This window comes from Megalobrama amblycephala, linkage group LG7, assembly GCF_018812025.1.
Source record: "Megalobrama amblycephala isolate DHTTF-2021 linkage group LG7, ASM1881202v1, whole genome shotgun sequence".
Taxonomy (NCBI): Eukaryota; Metazoa; Chordata; class Actinopteri; order Cypriniformes; family Xenocyprididae; genus Megalobrama; species Megalobrama amblycephala.
In genome coordinates this window covers 18,116,475-18,136,601 of record NC_063050.1, presented here as the reverse complement: position 1 = coordinate 18,136,601, position 20,127 = coordinate 18,116,475, and the positions used below count along the sequence as shown (strand labels likewise).

General features: G+C 35.8%; 1 protein-coding gene across 4 annotated transcripts; it reads left to right on the top strand.

Moving 5' to 3' along the window:
• Window positions 1-120: 120 nt before the first annotated feature.
• On the top strand, window positions 121-19,931 carry sgms2a (sphingomyelin synthase 2a). 4 transcript variants are annotated; one of them, XM_048196289.1, is made up of 7 exons: window positions 360-378; window positions 4,493-4,563; window positions 7,659-8,230; window positions 9,911-10,028; window positions 10,315-10,468; window positions 10,663-10,829; window positions 19,197-19,931. In XM_048196289.1, the coding sequence occupies exons 3-7, from the start codon at window positions 7,794-7,796 to the stop codon at window positions 19,380-19,382; spliced, it is 1,062 nt and encodes a 353-aa protein (XP_048052246.1). In that variant the 5' UTR covers window positions 360-378; window positions 4,493-4,563; window positions 7,659-7,793; the 3' UTR covers window positions 19,383-19,931. The 4 variants fall into 4 exon arrangements, with proteins under 4 accessions (XP_048052247.1, XP_048052246.1, XP_048052248.1 ...); XM_048196288.1 differs by lacking the exon at window positions 360-378 and adding an exon at window positions 3,758-3,889; XM_048196290.1 differs by lacking the exon at window positions 4,493-4,563 and having other exon boundaries at window positions 121-378.
• The last annotated feature ends 196 nt before the right edge of the window (window positions 19,932-20,127 follow it).

The following is a 20,127-nucleotide window of genomic DNA, read 5'->3' as shown; positions in this document are numbered from 1 at the left end:
AACAACTTTGAAATCGTTATATATAATGAGGTTTTATCACGTAACTGTGAGTGAATGCCACTTTAAATAGGGGAAAAGATGCAAGTCATCAATTATGTGATGTGTCAGGAGACTTATGTTCGTTTTGTAGTCACTTTATAAAGTAAAGTTAAAAGCATGCTGCACATTTTTTTTTTAATTATCGATACAGTGTGTCGAGAAGTGTGTGAATACGCTATGAATGACTTTTTACTTTATTTTTAAAATTATTTTTAAAGCAATGCGCAATTTGTAGAAGCAGGAAGTACTACAGAACACTCGTTTGTTGTTTTTACATGTGATTTCTGTTACCTTGCTGTCTGGTTTCAGAATCAGAATCAGAAAGAGCTTTATTGCCAGGTATGTTGTTTACACATACTAGGAATTTGTTTTAGTGACAGAAGCTCCACAGTGCAACAGAGTAACAGCGACAAGACAAGACACATAATAAAAAGAATAAAATAATAATATACAAATTTACAAGATAGACAAAGTGCAAAAAAAGCAAAAGACAATATATATTATAGACAATTGTATGTACAATTATGTGTGCAAATTGAGATATAAATAAGTGTTTTAAGTAAATAATATGTAATAGTGTTGTGTGTTCCGTGTTTGTCAAGTGTTCATGAGATGGATTGCTTGAGGGAAGAAACTGTTCCTGTGTCTGGTCGTTCTGGTGCTCAGGGCTCTGTAGCGTCGACCGGATGGCAACAGTTCAAAGAGGGAGTGTGCTGGATGTGAGGGGTCCAGAGTGATCTTCTTTGCCCTTTTTCTCACTCTGGATAAGTACAGTTCTTGGAGAGTGGGGAGGGTTGTGCCAATGATTCGCTCAGCAGACCGGACTACCCTCTGTAGTCTTCTGAGGTCAGATTTGGTAGCTGAGCTGAACCAGACGGTAATTGAAGTGCAGAGGATGGATTCAATGATGGCAGAGTAGAACTGTTTCAGCAGCTCCTGTGGTAGGTTGAACTTCCTCAGCTGGCGAAGGAAGTACAACCTCTGCTGGGCCTTTTTCACAATGGACTCGATGTGGTTGTCCCACTTCAGGTCCTGGGAGATGGTGGTGCCCAGGAACCTGAATGACTCCACTGCAGTCACAGTGCTGTTCATGATGGTGAGTGGGGGGAGAGCAGGTGGGTTTTTCCTAAGGTCCACGATCATCTCCACTGTCTTGAGCGTGTTGAGCTCCAGGTTGTTAAGACTGCACCAGACAGCCAGCTGTTCAACCTCCAGTCTGTAAGCAGACTCGTCACCGTCCTGGATGAGGCCGATCAGTGTGGTGTCATCCGCAAACTTCAGGAGCTTGACAGAGGGGTCTTTAGAGGTGCAGTCGTTGGTGTAGAGGGAGAAGAGCAGTGGGGAGAGCACACAGCCCTGAGGGGCGCCGGTGCTGATGGTGAGGGTGCTGGATGAGAATTTCCCCAGCCTCACTAGCTGCTGCCTGTCTGTCAGGAAGCTGGTGATCCACTGACAGACAGAGGTGGGCACGGAGAGCTGAGTTAGTTTAGGCTGGAGGAGTGATGGGACAATGGTGTTAAAAGCAGAGCTGAAGTCCACAAACAGGATCCTCACATAAGACCCTGGTCTGTCCAGATGCTGGAGAACATAATGCAGTCCCATATTGACTGCATCATCCACAGACCTGTTTGCTCGGTAAGCAAACTGCAGGGGGTCCAGTAAGGGTCCAGTGATGTCCTTCAGAAAAGCCAGAACCAGTCTTTCAAATGACTTCATGGCCACAGACGTTAGAGCCACAGGTCTGTAGTCATTTAGTCCAGTAATTTTGGGTTTCTTTGGGACAGGGATGATGGTGGAGCGTTTGAAGCATGAGGGGACTTCGCACAGCTCCAGTGATCTGTTGAAGATCTGTGTGAAGATGGGGGCCAGCTGGTCAGCGCAGGTTTTCAGACAGGCTGGTGAAACGCTGTCTGGGCCTGGTGCCTTTCTTCTCTTGTTCTTTCTGAAGACCTGGCGCACGTCATCTTCACTGAACTGAATTGCAGGTGTGGGGGAGAGTGGGGTTGATGGAGGTGTGAATGGTGATTTTTCAAACCTGCAATAAAACCCATTCAGATCGTCTGCCAGTCGTTGATTCTCCACAGAGCTGGGGGATGGTGTCTTGTAGTTGGTAATGTCTTTCAGACCTTTCCACACTGAAGCTGTGTCATTAGAAGAGAACTGATTCCGAAGTTTATCAGAATAATTCCTCTTTGCCACTCTGATCTCCTTTTCCAGTGTGTATTTGGCCTGTTTGTACAAGACTCTGTCCCCTTTTCTGCGAGCATCTTCTTTGGCCTGACGGAGCTGGCTGAGTTTTGCAGTGAACCAGGGTTTGTCATTGTTGTAAGATAAATGAGTCTTTGTAGGAATGCACAGATCCTCACAGAAACTGATATATGATGTAACAGTCTCTGTGAGCTCGTCCAGATCGGTGGCAGCAACTTCAAAAACACTCCAATCAGTCCATTCGAAACAGGCTTGTAAAGCCCGCTCTGTTTCGGTGGTCCATCTCTTTACAGTCTTTGCTACAGGTTTAGCTGATTTCAGTTTCTGCCTGTAGGTTGGTATGAGATGAACTAGACAGTGATCAGAGAGCCCCAAAGCTGCCCGTGGGACAGAGTGATATGCATCCTTTATTGCTGTGTAACAATGGTCGAGTATATTACTGTCTCTGGTGGGACAAGTAACATGCTGTCTGTATTTGGGCAGTTCACGTGAGAGAATCGCTTTATTAAAGTCCCCGAGAATGATAAGAACAGAGTCCGGGTGTTGTTGCTCGCTCTCTGTGATCATATCAGCGAGTAACTGTAAAGCCGAGCTCACGTGCGCTTGCGGAGGAATGTAGACGCTCACCAGAATGAACGAGCAAAACTCCCGCGGCGAATAGAACGGTTTGCAGTTAATGAAGAGTGTTTCAAGATCTGGACAGCACATCTTCTTTAACACCGTTACATCTGAACACCACCTTTCGTTGATGTAAAAGCACGTCCCGCCGCCGCGCGATTTCCCCGTTGATTCAGCGTCGCGATCTGATCTAAACAGCTGAAAGCCCGGCAGACATAACACGCTGTCCGGAATGGCGTCGTTCAGCCAGGTTTCCGTGAAGCACAGAGCAGCCGAGTTCGAGAAATCCTTATTTGTCCGGGAGAGCAGAAGGAGTTCGTCCGTTTTGTTGGGCAGAGAGCGGAGATTCGCCAGATGGATGCTAGGCAGCGGCGTTCTTAATCCGCGCTGTCTGAGCTTCACGAGGGCGCCGGCGCGCTTTCCCCGTCTGCGCGTCCTGAAGCGTCTAAACAGCGCTGCCGCTCCGCCGACTACAACATTCAACAAAACGTCTGAATAATCGAAATCCGGTAAAAGATTGTGTGGTGTGAACTGCCGAATGTTCAGCAGTTCATCCCTGGTAAAACTGATGGTGTTTGAAAAACAGAAAACAGGAAAAACTAACAAAAACAGAACAAACACTGAAGAGCTAAGCACTGTGGCTGCCATGCGCGGCGCCATAAGTGCTTTACTCTTTCAGAAGCGAAATGTCATTTGGCGCCTTTAGTTCGCTATTTATTCCCTATTTTTGTATGATATAAAAATAAATAATTTCCTTTTTTGTGTATTGTGCACGGCAACGTACCGTTGCTATGGTTACCTAATTTTCACTGAACGAATCTTAATGGACCAAAATTAATTCCGTTTTTTTTTTTTTTTTTTTTTTGCCAAATGCAGCATTTTCACACATATTTCTTTGATCTCCTAAAATCAGTTTCGCTTTAAAAATGAAAAAGATCGTGAAGAGAGAAACGTTGAGCGCGCGAGATGATAAACAAACACTGTAACATTAGAGGTAAAGAGATGCCCACTAAACCTGAAAAAGGTAATGTTTCTTCTCTAATACGTTATACCTGACCGTTTATGACATCTAATTTGAAGCTGACATTGCTTTGAGATTGAGTTTTAGATTTAAAAGAGTGTATAAAAGGACGGCTGGAATTCTGGTATAATTTCGCCTCTAAAGAGATAGTTCACCCAAAAATGAAAATTCAGTCATTTATTCACCCTCAAGTTGTTCCAAACCTGTATGAGTTTCTTTCTTCTGCTGAACATAAAAGAAGATATTTTGAAGAATATGGGTAACCAAACAGTTGACGGCCCCAGTGACTTCTATAGTCTGGGAACATCTCCCTTTGTGTTCAGAAAGAAATTAGGTTTAGAACAACATGAGTGTGAGTAAATGATGACAGAATTGGGTGAACTATCCCTTTCATGGGATTTCTCAAGGGAATTTAATCTTTTTGATTATATTATCAGATTTTTTGGAACTTAGTTTTTCTGCATAATGTTCAGTTAATAGTCCAATTCAATGAACACAATCTATATTTGCAAATCTCCTGGACGTAACAAAAATCGTAGGACGTAATACTCATATCATTATTGCAACCATCCTCTCTCTCTCTCTCTCTCTCTCTCTCCTATCCAGCTATCAGTTAACTTGGGTGAGGCGCAGTGGTTTAGGCCCAGCCAAGGAGGCATCCCATAAACCTTCAAAGGGTGTGTATATAGTTCATAATTTACATCTGAAGATTGTATGGTTGAAAATTGTATGGTTACACACACACACACACACACACACACACACACACACACACACACACACACACACACACACATGTTGGTTTCACTATATCAGTGAGGACATCCCATAGAGGTCATGATGTCTGCTAAACCAACCCTAGACCTACATAAACCTGCTGATATCAGCATACTTAAAGTTGAAAACAATTTTTTTGCCTAATGTAAACACCTTTCAAATAGTGAGTTGTACTGATGTCAAATCGATTAATCACAATTAATCACATCTAACATAAAAGTTTGTAAATATATAATATATGTTAGTGTAAATATATATATATATATACACACACATTTATGTATGTATATATATATATACATGTTAGATTCAATTAATCGCGATGAATCGACTTGACAGCACTAGTGAGAACCACTTCAAATGTTCTTTTTGTGGCTTATTTTTCACTATATTTACGCTATACAGCCAAACCTTTACACGCACACCTCCCTCAGTTTTCGAAACTGACAGTTAGTTTGTTTCTACATTCATTAGGCTAAGTCAACATCATGTTTTTATTCAAGTTAAAATATAACTGAATCAACTGAATACATTAGAATACATCAACTAAAGACATTGCTAAGGGTCAGAACAGGCGCAATGAAAAACATTTGATGTAGAAACTATTTTCACTCAGAAATTTCACACATAATTACAAAGAAACAGCAAGTAACACACTGAATTAAACATGAAATTTTGAAGTAGGGTAGTATAAAAAAAAAACTACTCCAATAACCTTTGTTTTATTCACAACTTCAAAAAAAAAAATGCAGTTGCACATGTGTTAGTGTTTTTTTGCATTGTAAATAACTCATAACATAACTCATAAATAACTCATAACACTTTTTACAATGTACACATGGGCTAGAAATTAAAACGGTAATATCTAAATGTTGGTTTTGAATCCACATCCACAACATATTCCAGGAATTTAGGATGTAGGTTACTGTAGTATTCAAATGTGCATTTACATTATTCATTTAGCAGATGCTTTTATACAAACTACACACACAAGTGTGGAATCCTACAACACAAGCCATTCAAATTCAGTAAAGTATGCAAGTTCAAAAGCACAAGTGCATGAGTGTGCCTGAAAGGGATAATATAATCAACTCAGCACACGAGGAGAAAAGCCTTTCTCTCTCATCTCTTTAAGTGTGAGGCGGGGTCTCTTCAGTTTTTTCCGTCCCTCCCTTTGATGCTGAATTTAACCTCCGCACGAGCTGGGAGGGGGGACGCTCAACAGGCCTCGGAACCATATCATTACCAATTTGTTTGCGACCGGGCACCGCTGCTCCCTGGGAGTAAAATACAGCCTTGGTCTGGAGGCAGGAGTCAGGGCTGGAAATAGCACAGAGGCAGGGCAGGGGACACGCAGAGCCAAGCCATCCATTTACTGTCTCTGGGAGCATGTGGAAGAGATTTTCCCCTGCCAGGTCTCCACCACAAGCATCACCATTAGAGCGCAGGGTGGAGACTGGGAAAACATGCCCCTCTGAACGTGGAGGGATGAAGGCAAGTTTGAGAGAGATTGTCAGAGGAGGAGTGTAGGACCGATAGCGCTCAGTTCTGCATGTAGAGCTGCGGGAAACAACAGGCAAGTGATTTTGAATGAGAAAAATAGCCAGGAAAAACTCTTAGTCTGTTTTGATCTGTGATTTAGTTTTTTTTTTTTTTTTGGTATAATACAAAAGTTATTAGATATGATGATGGGTGTTTTCCTCTTGTTGCAGTACAGTGATCAAATGTTGTGTAGAATCCAATGTCCATTTGGAGCAGATTTGTAAGAAGAACTCATTTCCAATGCAATTATATTTCAGCCTAAATTGATTTGGAGGAAATGGATGCCTTCGTGTCGAGTGGATTGTGCAATCCATCATTCTTTCTGCGTCTTTCCTGAAGCTCTCTTTGTTTGTAAATATTGTATGTTGTGGTAATGATGGTTATTGAGATGCAGTTTGGGTATGATGGAGAAGAGATGTCCTCAGAGCTGAAAGCTTTGGGATAAATAGAAGAGGCCATTCTTGAAATGCTCTTGTTTCTGGGTTGAGAAGTCACTGCTGGACTCAAACAAGGATGAACAAGGATACTTTTTTTTTTCTGTGTGGTTTTTCTTTAGACTGCAGTTTGCAGTTGTGTCGGATGTGTTGGCTTTTAAATAATATGCTTTGCTTTATTTTATTACAATGAACGCATAACAAAGGGTCAGAGGATGTTTCATACAGTATATAGGTGAAAAATTTCTAGCCAAAACTTCAGACTTTTTTATTGAGTGTGTGTGTGTGTGTGTGTGTGTGTGTGTGTGTGCACGCATTCAGTTTTTTTTTTACTATATATACCTATCAAAAGTTTGGAGCTGGTAAGATTTCTTAATGTTTTTGAAATAGCTGCATTTATTTAATAAAAAATACAGTGTAAAGAGTAATATAATGAAATATTATTACAATTTAAAATAGGATTTGAATTTTATTTTATTCCTGTGATCAAAGCTGAATTTTCAGCATAGTTACTCCAGTCTTCAGTGTCACATGATCCTTCACACTGTAAAAAAGAATTGTTGGTTTAACTTAAAAAGTAAGTTACATGCTTGCCTTAAAATTTTGAGTTCATTGAAATTGAGTTAATCCAATGAAGGTGATTGGTTTAATTAACAGAAACTCAAAATATTATGTTATCTGAACCATATTAATCAGTTGATTTGACAAAAGAAAAATTGTTGTGACAACAAATCATGAAAATATTTTTTTACAGTGCAGAAATCATTCTAATATGCTGATTTGCTGCTCAAGAAACCTTTCTTCTTGCTATTATTAACTTTTTGTAAAAACAGTTGTGCTGCTTAATATTTATGTGGATACATTTTTTGATGAATTTTAAGGTTACGTTTTTGGCCTGTGATATTCATGGTCAAAAATAGTTGATTATTAATGTACATGTTAAGATGTACTTTTAACGGTCATATATGTCTAATGTTCTTCTTGTACATTTAATGTACTTATGTTTCTTCTTTCAAAAGACTGTTCCAGCCACATCATTTGAGAGCTAAAAACAGAGGCCTTTCATTATCACCGCAGAGGAGAGGAACCTACAGTGCCTTACAGGAGAGTGTCTTGGCAGGAAGTCAGTCATTAGCGGGTAGTTGTGGGCACTCATGGCATCGGCAGACCACCAAGGAAACAAGGACCCCGCAGACACCTCGCGAACAGATGGAGCTCCATCCCCTGGCACATCGTGCCCCGTCCACAGCCACACTGCTGAAGAAGCGAAGCGGAACGGCTTGAGGAAAGGATTGGTCAGACATCGAGACTACGTCAAAATCTCTGTGCCAGAAGGAAAGGGCAACCGATTACCATCGGAATGGTGGAAGACGTTCATCGCTTTGTTTTATGCCGTTTTGAACCTGGTTTTGACCACGGTTATGATCACTGTGGTTCATGAGAGAGTACCACCCAAAGAGAGCAGCCCACCCCTGCCGGATAAGTTCTTTGACTATATAGACCGTGTGCAGTGGGCGTTTACAGTGACTGAGGTCAATGGAATGGTTCTGGTGTCTATATGGTCCATTCAATTGCTCTTTCACAGATACAGGTAAGAGGCATCACTCAACATTATACTGATGATGACATTGTACCCTATCGATCTGCTCTATTAGATTACTGACTGACATTTAATGCTTTGTTAGGGTTATGTTGAAGACGATATAGAGCAGGGAGAATCAAAAGTGAACGCAATGTCTTGGGGGCAGTTATGAAAATTAATATTGCATTGAGAAAATCAATTTCATAGATATCACCAAGCACTTTCCACAAAAAAACAAAAAAGGTTATAAAATAGGACGTTCATTTACACACACTGTATATAGTGCTGGGTAGATTACTTACAAATTGTAGTCAGTTACTGATCTCAAATTATATGACAAAAATTTTAGGTAGTAATGTAATTTAGATTACTCATTTTAGGTAATGTTTTCTACGGAAGAGGATTAGGGCCAAGCAATAATAAAAAAAATAAAACCATCTCGAGATTAAAGTTGTTAAATTTCGAGAAAAAATTTGTTAAATTTCAAGAAAAAAGTCGAGATAAAATGTTGAGAATAAACTCATTAAATTACGAGAAAAAGCTCGTTAAATGTCGAGAAAAAAGTCGAGATAAAATGTTGAGAATAAACTCATTAAATTACGAGAAAAAAGTTGTTAAATTACGAGAACAAATTCGTTAAATTATGAGAAAAATGTCATTAAATTTCGAGAAAAAAGTCGAGATAAAATGTTGAGAATAAAGTCATTAAATTACGAGAAAAAAGTCGTAATTTAACGAATTTGTTCTCGTAATTTAACAACTTTTTTCTCATAATTTAATGACTTTATTCTCAACATTTTCTCTCGACTTTTTTCTCGTAATTTAATGAGTTTATTCTCAACATTTTATTTTGAATTTTTTCTCGAAATTAACGAGTTTTTTTTTAATTTAATCTCGAGATGGTTTTATTTTTTTATTATTGCTTGGCCCTAATCCTCTTCCATAGTTTTCAGACCTCTTTTTGATTACTTTTTAGATTACTTTTAACCTAAATCGTTTATCACATTGATTTGAATAGGATAATGTTGTACCATATTGATATGAAAATACAAAGAGAAAGAAAATATATTCCATTCTTTGTTATTAACAACATGAAGTGCATTAAATATTATATTATGTCAGGGGTTCCCCTGAAACAAAAAAGAAGAATCAATGAATTCTGAATAATTTACTGACATTGTCAGAAAAACATGTAATTATGTAATCAATAGAAAAGTAACTGTAATCTGATCACAAGTAATTTAAAATGTAATATAATCTAATACTTAAATACTTCCAGATTACATGTAATCATGTTTGTTTGTTTGTTTATTTATTTATTTATTTTGGTGATTATGTTAACATTTTTATTCCTTATATTAACATCCAAATTTCCTATGAAGTAGCATTCCCATAAAAATAATATTTGTTTTTGATCTTGATGAATTGTCAACACTATTTTTTTTTTTTTTTAATTGGAATTTTCAAAATGAAAAAAAATTAATTATTTACTTTTTTACCCCCATCCTGCCATTAAGGTCCAACTGATATAAATTCTGATATGATATAAATTATTTTATGAATTATTCCATTTCTTAATGTGGGAAAGTCATGCAGTAGCACAGAAAAATTACACAGCTAAATATTACATTTAAAAAAACTAAAATAAAATCATCTAATCAATTATGATTTTTTTTCTGTTCCATATAGGGCTATTGTAGGAAGACGATATTTCTTCATTCTGGGCACATTGTACATGTATAGATGCATAACCATGTACGTCACCACCCTACCCGTGCCTGGCATGCACATGGTCTGTGCCCCAAAGGTAAACGCCAATTTAAAACAGTATCTCTTTAGCTCTACTAGCTCTTTCTCATGATCCCCTCAGGATCTTATACCTGGATATTAAGAGAAGAAAAGGCATTTGGCTTCTTAAATCTGTAATATCCTCTGAGACAAATATTGCGGCCTTTACAAAGGGTTCAGATGGTATCAGTTTTTGGAATGACTTTTCATTTCAAGATTCATGTCAACACACCACTCATCTTTCAACATTCAATATCTTCACTCATAATTTTGCTTTACTGCATTCCCCCGACCCTTTCATTCAGCTCTACGGAGATTCGCAAGCAAAGCTGCAGCGTGTTCTGCAGTTGCTCTCTGGTGGAGGATTATCAATCACCGGTTCCCATCTGCTGTGTGGAGACTTCCTGTACAGCGGCCACACTGTCATTCTCACGCTCACTTACCTCTTCCTCAAAGAGTGTATGTCACTTTCTCAGATGGCACTTATTTTTACACAAAAATACAATGACTGTTCGCTAATTACAGACCTAAAGGCCAATTTTTAGATTCTGTTTTTAGCCAGTCAGAAGATTTTGAGGCACTTTCATTTTGCATGTTCAGTGTTCACACAGCAACCCATTATGATTCATTACTGATCCTTTCTTTCTTTCTAGATTCTCCTCGTTCTTTCTGGTGGTACCATCTTCTGTGCTGGTTAACGGCTGCTGTGGGCATTGTGTGTATCCTGGTGGCCCATGAACACTACAGTGTGGACGTGGTGGTGGCGTATTTTATCACCACACGACTGTTCTACTGGTATCACACTATGGCTAATCTGCAGGTAGATATATCAGTAATATAACATAATAGAAATGCTTAAATGAGGCTTTTATTGTATAAGGATTTCGGTTGTCTTCCTGCTATGCGTTTACTATTACAAGAGGAAATTCAGGTGGGTTATATGATATCAAAGGGAATATTTTTTGTTAATATTTTGCTCTAGAGTATACATTTCTGTTCTGCTCACCAAGGCTGCATTTATTTGATCGAGAATACAGCAAAAACAGTAATATTGTGAAATATCACAATTTAGAATTGCTCATTTCAATTTTCATATATTTTAAAATGTAATTTATTCCTGTGATCAAAGCTGAATTTTCAGCATCATTACTCCAGTCTTCAGTGTCACATGATCCTTCAGAAATCATTCTGCTCAAGAAACATTTCTTCTTATTATCAATGTTGAAACCTGTTTTGCTGCTTAATATTTTTGTGGATTTTTTTCAAGATTCTTGATTAATAGAAAGTTAAAAATAAGCATTATGGATGTTTTTACCGTTACTTTTGATCTTATTGACACATCTTATTGATGCCACACCACACTTTTGAATGGTAGTGTACACTGCGTTCCAAATTATTATGCAAGAGACAAATCAGTAAGATTTCTGTACAATAAACATTCAGATTTTAGTTTTTCTAAGAAAATGTTTGTTCGTTTATTTATCCATGTCTTTTTAGATAACTGGTATCAGTCTCAGACAAAATAATTTGCCAGATCTATGGAAACCCTACTTAGAGGTTGTTCCACATTATTAAGCAAGTCACAGTTCTCATGCAATATGGGGAAGAAGAAAGATCTTTCTGAAGATGAAAAGCATGAAATGGTGCAATGTTGTGCAAAAGGCATGAAAACAACTAATATTGTGTGAAACTGAATGGAGATTATCAAATTATCATAATATTTGTGAGTGATTTAGAGCACAGCAGAACTCGGTCAGATAAAGGCTTATTGAGGAAAGTTCCTGTCAAAAAATGTAATTGTATTAAAAGGGCAGCTATAAAAAAAGCCAGTGTTGAGCAGCAAACAGGTATTTGAAGCTGGAACGCAGTGTATAGCTTCCCTTATGAAAAAAAGTGTACTTTTAAACTAAAAATAATAAAGTATACTTTGAGTCTACTTTTTATATATTTCTCAGAAATGTACTTCTGAGAAATATACTTAAAATTGCACTTAAGTATACTTGACTTATACTGACACAAAAGTCTAAGTATATTTGGCCTATACTTGGACTTTCGATCGATGTATACTTAAAAGTATATTTATAAAAGTATAGTATTAAAGTACATTGTTAGAAAATATTGATTTATAATCAATATCAATCCTAATTATGTGTAGGCTAGTCCACTTTTAGTTTACATAGGAATTTACTTCAAATATACTTCACTCTTTAATTTTCAGGCTATATACAGTAGGGGGCGCTGTTATTAATTTTCTGAAAGAGTACAGAAAATTATCAAAATGCAGGAGAGCTATCAAAAGAAGCTGAAACAAGCGATAGAAGATTACTCACGCAAATGTAAAATAAAGCAATCATCAAACATTAAACAGTATATAAATCAAAACTGCCTAACGTTACTGAATGATGACTATGAAGATTTGAGGGTGTTTATGGACTCGATCTAAACCACCTGTGTTTGATCATCGTTCTGATTTGATGTATGAAATGTATGAAACTTACCCAAATTTAAGTGTTGATAAAAAAAGGATTCATGAAGCGAGAATAAAATGTTTTTAAAATGGAAAGAGAAGTACAGTTAAAGGTATTTTCAAATATATAAAAAATAATACCTAAATAGGAACCTAAATAGGAACATAGTAGTATAATTAAAGTGCAAAAATAATATATAAAAAGTAAACTATAAGTGTGATGCCATGTTCACTTAAAGAAAACTTTCAAGTATACTTGCACTAAACTAGTAGTTTACTGAGAGTATATTTCAAAGTGTACTTTCATATACTAAAAATGTACTATTAGTATTAAAATAGTAAACTACTAATATACTTGTAGTACAGATCCAGTACAAATGAGAAACGGAGCTGTTAACTAGTTGTGTACTTAAAGTTTACTACTGTTACACTTATAGTACACTTAAAATATACTTCAATTGGGCCAATTTAGTCCCAAGCGGTATTAAAATAGTACACTTACAAGTTTACTACTAGTACATTGATACTAGTATGCTTACTATCTAAAGTATACTTAAAAAAATACTTGAACATTACTTAAGTATATTTGATAAACCTGAACCTGAAGTATACTTCTTTTTCGTAAGGGTTGGTCAACCTCAGCTGAGACACATAAGCTAAAAGTCACGAAAATGGCCATTTTGATTTCATGGGGTCTAAATGTGTCATTTTTTTTTTTTAAATTAAAATATGTTCTCGTTCACATATATAGCTTGATATGTTTTGTTTTGCATATTGTAGATTTCTTTGATCTTAGGTTTGACCTCCAGCCTCGTCTACTACAAATACACACATCTGAAACCAAAGGGATGCTCTCAGCTCAATTAGTGATTTAGATTCTGGGTGTCATTAAACATATGGCACCAAAATGGCACTAAGCCTTTTACTGAAAGTGTTTACATGACTCAAAATCCATTAGGCCGAGCATTTTAGAAATGACTCCCTGATGATAGTAAAGTGCAGCACATTCGATTTAAGCCAATCTACATCTTTTACACAGGAAAAAATCCTTTCAAACTATCAAAACACATCACACTTGTTCATTCTGTTATAGGCAAAGTAGCCTATGATATCAAAACTGTCATATATCAGAAAGGATATTTGTCTAGCCAGAAGAATCATCAACTAAAGGTTTAGGCTTTGGGCTCCTAATGCAAATGTCACATGTTGGATCCCTGACAGGAGAGATCTCAACCACAATGGTGCCTGTGTTCTGACGTTGCTTCAGGGCTTCTGTCCTCAATGATAACGTTGATTTTCATGGAATTCTAATTTGCTTTGGATCTAAAATATGTGGAAGCTTGTTTTCTGCAACAAAATTAAAAAATAAAGAAGAATAAAGAAGGTTTTATCTCACAATTCCGCCCTTTTTTATTGCAATTATGAGTTTATATCTCACAATTCTGACTTATTTCAATTCTTAGTTTATAACTCGCAATTCTGACTTTTTTCTTGCAATTCTGACTTTATATCTCGCAATTCTGACTTTATATCTCGCAATTCTGACTTTTTTCTTGCAATTCTGACTTTATAATACACAATTCTGACTTTATAATACACAATTCTGACTTTATATCATTCAATTCTGACTTTATATCATTCAATTCTGACTTTATATCACTCAATTCTAACTATATCTCGCAATTCTGACTTTATATCTCGCAATTCTGACTTTATATCTTGCAATTCTCAGTTTATATCTCACAATTCTGACTTTATATCACTCAATTCTAACTATATCTCGCAATTCTGACTTTATATCTCACAATTCTGACTTTATATCTTGCAATTCTGACTTTTTTCTTGCAATTCTGACTTTATATCTCGCAATTCTGACTTTATATCTCGCAATTCCAACTTTTTTCTTGCAATACTGACTTTATATCTCGCAATTCTGACTTTATATCTCGCAATTCCAACTTTTTTCTTGCAATTCTGACTTTATATCTCGCAATTCCAACTTTTTTCTCGCAATTCTGACTTTATATCTCGCAATTCCAACTTTATACCTCGCAGTTCTGAGTTTACATACCACAATTCTGACTTTATATCTCGCAATTCTGACTTTATATCTCGCAATTCTGACTTTTTCTTGCAATTCTGACTTTATATCTCGCAATTCTGACTTTTTCTTGCAATTCTGACTTTATACCTCGCAGTTCTGAGTTTACATACCACAATTCTGACTTTATATCTCACAATTCTGACTTTATATCTCGCAATTCTGACTTTTTCTTGCAATTCTGACTTTATATCTCGCAATTCTGACTTTATATCTCGCAATTCTGACTTTATACCTCGCAGTTATGAGTTTACATACCACAATTCTGACTTTATATCTCGCAATTCTGACTTTTTCTTGCAATTCTGACTTTATATCTCGCAATTCCAACTTTTTTCTTGCAATTCTGACTTTATATCTCGCAATTCCGACTTTTTTCTTGCAATTCTCAGTTTATATCTTGCAATTCCGACTTTTTTCTTGCAATACTGACTTTATATCTCGCAATTCTGACTTTATATCTCGCAATTCTAACTTTATACCTCGCAATTCTGACTTTATATCTCACAATTCTGACTTTATATCTCGCAATTCTGACTTTTTCTTGCAATTCTGACTTTATATCTCGCAATTCCGACTTTTTTCTTGCAATTCTCAGTTTATATCTTGCAATTCCGACTTTTTTCTTGCAATACTGACTTTATATCTCGCAATTCTGACTTTATATCTCGCAATTCTAACTTTATACCTCGCAGTTCTGAGTTTACATACTACAATTCTGACTTTATATCTCACAATTCTGACTTTATATCTCGCAATTCTGACTTTTTCTTGCAATTCTGACTTTATATCTCGCAATTCTGACTTTCTATCTCGCAATTCCGACTTTTTTCTTGCAATACTCAGTTTATATCTTGCAATTCTGACTTTTTTCTTGCAATTCTGACTTTTTTCTTGCAATTCTGACTTTATATCTCGCAATTCTGACTTTATACCTCGCAGTTCTGAGTTTACATACCACAATTCTGACTTTATATCTCGCAATTCTGACTTTATATCTCGCAATTCTGACTTTTTCTTGCAATTCTGACTTTATATCTCGCAATTCTGACTTTTTCTTGCAATTCTGACTTTATACCTCGCAGTTCTGAGTTTACATACCACAATTCTGACTTTATATCTCACAATTCTGACTTTATATCTCGCAATTCCAACTTTTTTCTTGCAATTCTCAGTTTATATCTTGCAATTCTGACTTTTTTCTTGCAATTCTGAGTTTATATCTCGCAATTCCAACTTTTTTCTTGCAATTCTCAGTTTATATCTTGCAATTCTGACTTTTTTCTTGCAATTCTGACTTTATATCTCGCAATTCCGACTTTTTTCTTGCAATTCTCAGTTTATATCTTGCAATTCCGACTTTTTTCTTGCAATACTGACTTTATATCTCGCAATTCTGACTTTATATCTCGCAATTCTAACTTTATACCTCGCAGTTCTGAGTTTACATACCACAATTCTGACTATATCTCGCAATTCTGACTTTATATCTCGCAATTCTGACTTTATATCTCGCAATTCTGACTTTTTCTTGCAATTCTGACTTTATATCTCGCAATTCTGACTTTTTCTTGCAATTCTGACTTTATACCTCGCAATTCTGACTTTATATCTCACAATTCTGACTTTATATCTCGCAATTCTAACTTTATACCTCGCAGTTCTGAGTTTACATACCACAATTCTGACTTTATATCTCGCAATTCCGACTTTTTTCTTGCAATTCTCAGTTTATATCTTGCAATTCCGACTTTTTTCTTGCAATACTGACTTTATATCTCGCAATTCTGAATTTATATCTCGCAATTCTGACTTTATATCTCGCAATTCTGACTTTTTCTTGCAATTCTGACTTTATACCTCGGAGTTCTGACTTTATATCTCGCAATTCTGACTTTATATCTCACAATTCTGACTTTATATCTCGCAATTCTGACTTTTTCTTGCAATTCTGACTTTATATCTCGCAATTCAGACTTTTTTCTTGCAATTCTGACTTTATATCTCGCAATTCTGACTTTATACCTCGCAGTTCTGAGTTTACATACCACAATTCTGACTTTATATCTCACAATTCTGACTTTATATCTCGCAATTCTGACTTTTTCTTGCAATTCTGACTTTATATCTCGCAATTATGACTTTATATCTCGCAATTCCAACTTTTTTCTTGCAATACTCAGTTTATATCTTGCAATTCTGACTTTTTTCTTGCAATTCTGACTTTATATCTCGCAATTCTGACTTTATACCTCGCAGTTCTGAGTTTACATACCACAATTCTGACTTTATATCTCGCAATTCTGACTTTATATCTCGCAATTCTGACTTTTTCTTGCAATTCTGACTTTATATCTCGCAATTCTGACTTTTTCTTGCAATTCTGACTTTATACCTCGCAGTTCTGAGTTTACATACCACAATTCTGACTTTATATCTCGCAATTCTGACTTTTTCTTGCAATTCTGACTTTATATCTCGCAATTCCAACTTTTTTCTTGCAATTCTGACTTTTTTCTTGCAATTCTGAGTTTATATCTCGCAATTCCAACTTTTTTCTTGCAATTCTCAGTTTATATCTTGCAATTCTGACTTTTTTCTTGCAATTCTGACTTTATATCTCGCAATTCCGACTTTTTTCTTGCAATTCTCAGTTTATATCTTGCAATTCCGACTTTTTTCTTGCAATACTGACTTTATATCTCGCAATTCTGACTTTATATCTCGCAATTCTAACTTTATACCTCGCAGTTCTGAGTTTACATACCACAATTCTGACTTTATATCTCGCAATTCTGACTTTATATCTCGCAATTCTAACTTTATACCTCGCAGTTCTGAGTTTACATACCACAATTCTGACTTTATATCTCGCAATTCTGACTTTATATCTCGCAATTCTGACTTTATATCTCGCAATTCTGACTTTTTCTTGCAATTCTGACTTTATATCTCGCAATTCTGACTTTTTCTTGCAATTCTGACTTTATACCTCGCAGTTCTGACTTTATATCTCGCAATTCTGACTTTATATCTCACAATTCTGACTTTATATCTCGCAATTCTGACTTTTTCTTGCAATTCTGACTTTATATCTCGCAATTCTAACTTTATACCTCGCAGTTCTGAGTTTACATACCACAATTCTGACTTTATATCTCGCAATTCTGACTTTATATCTCGCAATTCTAACTTTATACCTCGCAGTTCTGAGTTTACATACCACAATTCTGACTTTATATCTCGCAATTCTGACTTTATATCTCGCAATTCTGACTTTTTCTTGCAATTCTGACTTTATATCTCGCAATTCTGACTTTTTCTTGCAATTCTGACTTTATACCTCGCAGTTCTGACTTTATATCTCGCAATTCTGACTTTATATCTCACAATTCTGACTTTATATCTCGCAATTCAGACTTTTTTCTTGCAATTCTGACTTTATATCTCGCAATTCTGACTTTATACCTCGCAGTTCTGAGTTTACATACCACAATTCTGACTTTATATCTCACAATTCTGACTTTATATCTCGCAATTCTGACTTTTTCTTGCAATTCTGACTTTATATCTCACAATTCCGACTTTTTTCTTGCAATTCTCAGTTTATATCTCGCAATTCTGACTTTATATCTCACAATTCTGACTTTATATCTCACAATTCTGACTTTTTCTTGCAATTCTGACTTTATATCTCGCAATTCTGACTTTTTCTTGCAATTCTGACTTTGTCTCGCAATTCTGGCTTTATATCTCGCAATTCTGACTTTATATCTCGCAATTCCGACTTTTTTCTTGCAATTCTCAGTTTATATCTTGCAATTCTGACTTTTTTCTTGCAATTCTGAGTTTATATCTCGCAATTCCGACTTTTTTCTTGCAATTCTCAGTTTATATCTTGCAATTCCGACTTTTTTCTTGCAATACTGACTTTATATCTCGCAATTCTAACTTTATACCTCGCAGTTCTGAATTTACATACCACAATTCTGACTTTATATCTCGCAATTCCGACTTTTTTCTTGCAATACTCAGTTTATATCTTGCAATTCTGACTTTTTTCTTGCAATTCTGACTTTTTTCTTGCAATTCTGACTTTATATCTCGCAATTCTGACTTTATATCTCGCAATTCTGACTTTATACCTCGCAGTTCTGAGTTTACATATCACAATTCTGACTTTATATCTAAACTCACAATTGCAAAGAAAAAAGTCAGAATTTCAAGAAATAAAAACTCTTGTGAATTTGTGAGTTTATATAAACTTGCGAGTTTATATCTCGCCATTCTGACTTTTTTCTCTGAATTGTGATGTATAAACTTGCAATTGCGAGTCATAGTCTGAATTGCGAGATATAAACTCTCAATTCTGAAAAATTACCTTTTTTATTTTCTGGTGGAAACAAGCTTCCATAAAAATGGAACCAACCAAATGTACCCAAACTGCTTTCTTCATGAAAATTAAATCCTTTAAATGTAAATTAGTTGTTTTATCCTGGACATTGCCACTTCTGTTTTTATAAAACCATGAACATGCATAAAAATGTTCTTTCTGTTGTTTGTATTATTTGTATATATCTGTAGTATGATATTAATGAATATTTTCTTGTTTTCACCAGACTTTAAAGTGTTCTCCGAACAACTACCTCACTCACACCTGGTGGAACCCTGTGTTTAACTTCTTCGAGAGGAACGTCCAGACCCAAGTGCCCTGTTCTTTCTGCTGGCCGATCACATGGCCCCCTGCCTGCCTGAAGAACCCCTGTAAGAAATATTCCATGGTGCAGAGCGGCCGGGAGGAGTGACGTGATTCATCACCATGCTTACACCACCATGTGGAAATGTTTTGTGTTTGGCTTGTGGCTATCTCAATATTTACACCATACCAAAGACTAAAGACTGTTTGGCTATTGTTGCTAATACATCTCATATAACAAAGAGCCAAGCAGTTCATGATGACCAAAATATTGTAAAACTCAATACTATTTTTTTTTTTTTACATTAATTTATATTCAATGAGGTCATTTAAATAAGCACTTTTGTAAGGATTTAAATGGCCTACTGGAAGTGTTATGGCTGTAAAATTATGGATTTTAGTTTTTTTCAGTTTGTGCATGCTTCTTAGCTGTCATATTTTCCTCTTGTCTGTTTATTTAATTGTCATTTAAAACTTTTGTTTGTCATAATGTTGAAAAATACATTTGTCAATTTGTTTAACCGGCTTTCATTAATTTTATACACTATTTTATATTATAAATGCATGCATTCTTTTTCTAATGATTCACATCAACTGTTAATTTTAGTTAATTTTATGCTTATTTTCTGTCTTAAGATGTTTTATGAAAATAAATGGTTTACATTAACACCTGGTGTACTTCTTGTTGCACAAAATTGTCAAATATTTCTTTATCAAATTTGCATTGAGCCAGCAACTTGGAATGCTAATACCTTTTAAATATAATTACATGTCTTTTCATTGTCTTGATACTTGAGATTTTATATTATTATTATTATATAATTCTGTAAAATACATCATTTACATTTAAACTA

Coding starts and splice junctions, on each gene's coding strand:
- sgms2a (XM_048196290.1), top strand. CDS start 7,794: ATGGCATCGGCAGACCACCAAGGAAACAAGGACCCCGCAGACACCTCG. Junction 10,469..10,662: donor TTACCTCTTCCTCAAAGAGT/GTATGTCACTTT, acceptor CTTTCTTTCTAG/ATTCTCCTCGTTCTTTCTGG. Junction 10,830..19,196: donor ACACTATGGCTAATCTGCAG/GTAGATATATCA, acceptor TGTTTTCACCAG/ACTTTAAAGTGTTCTCCGAA.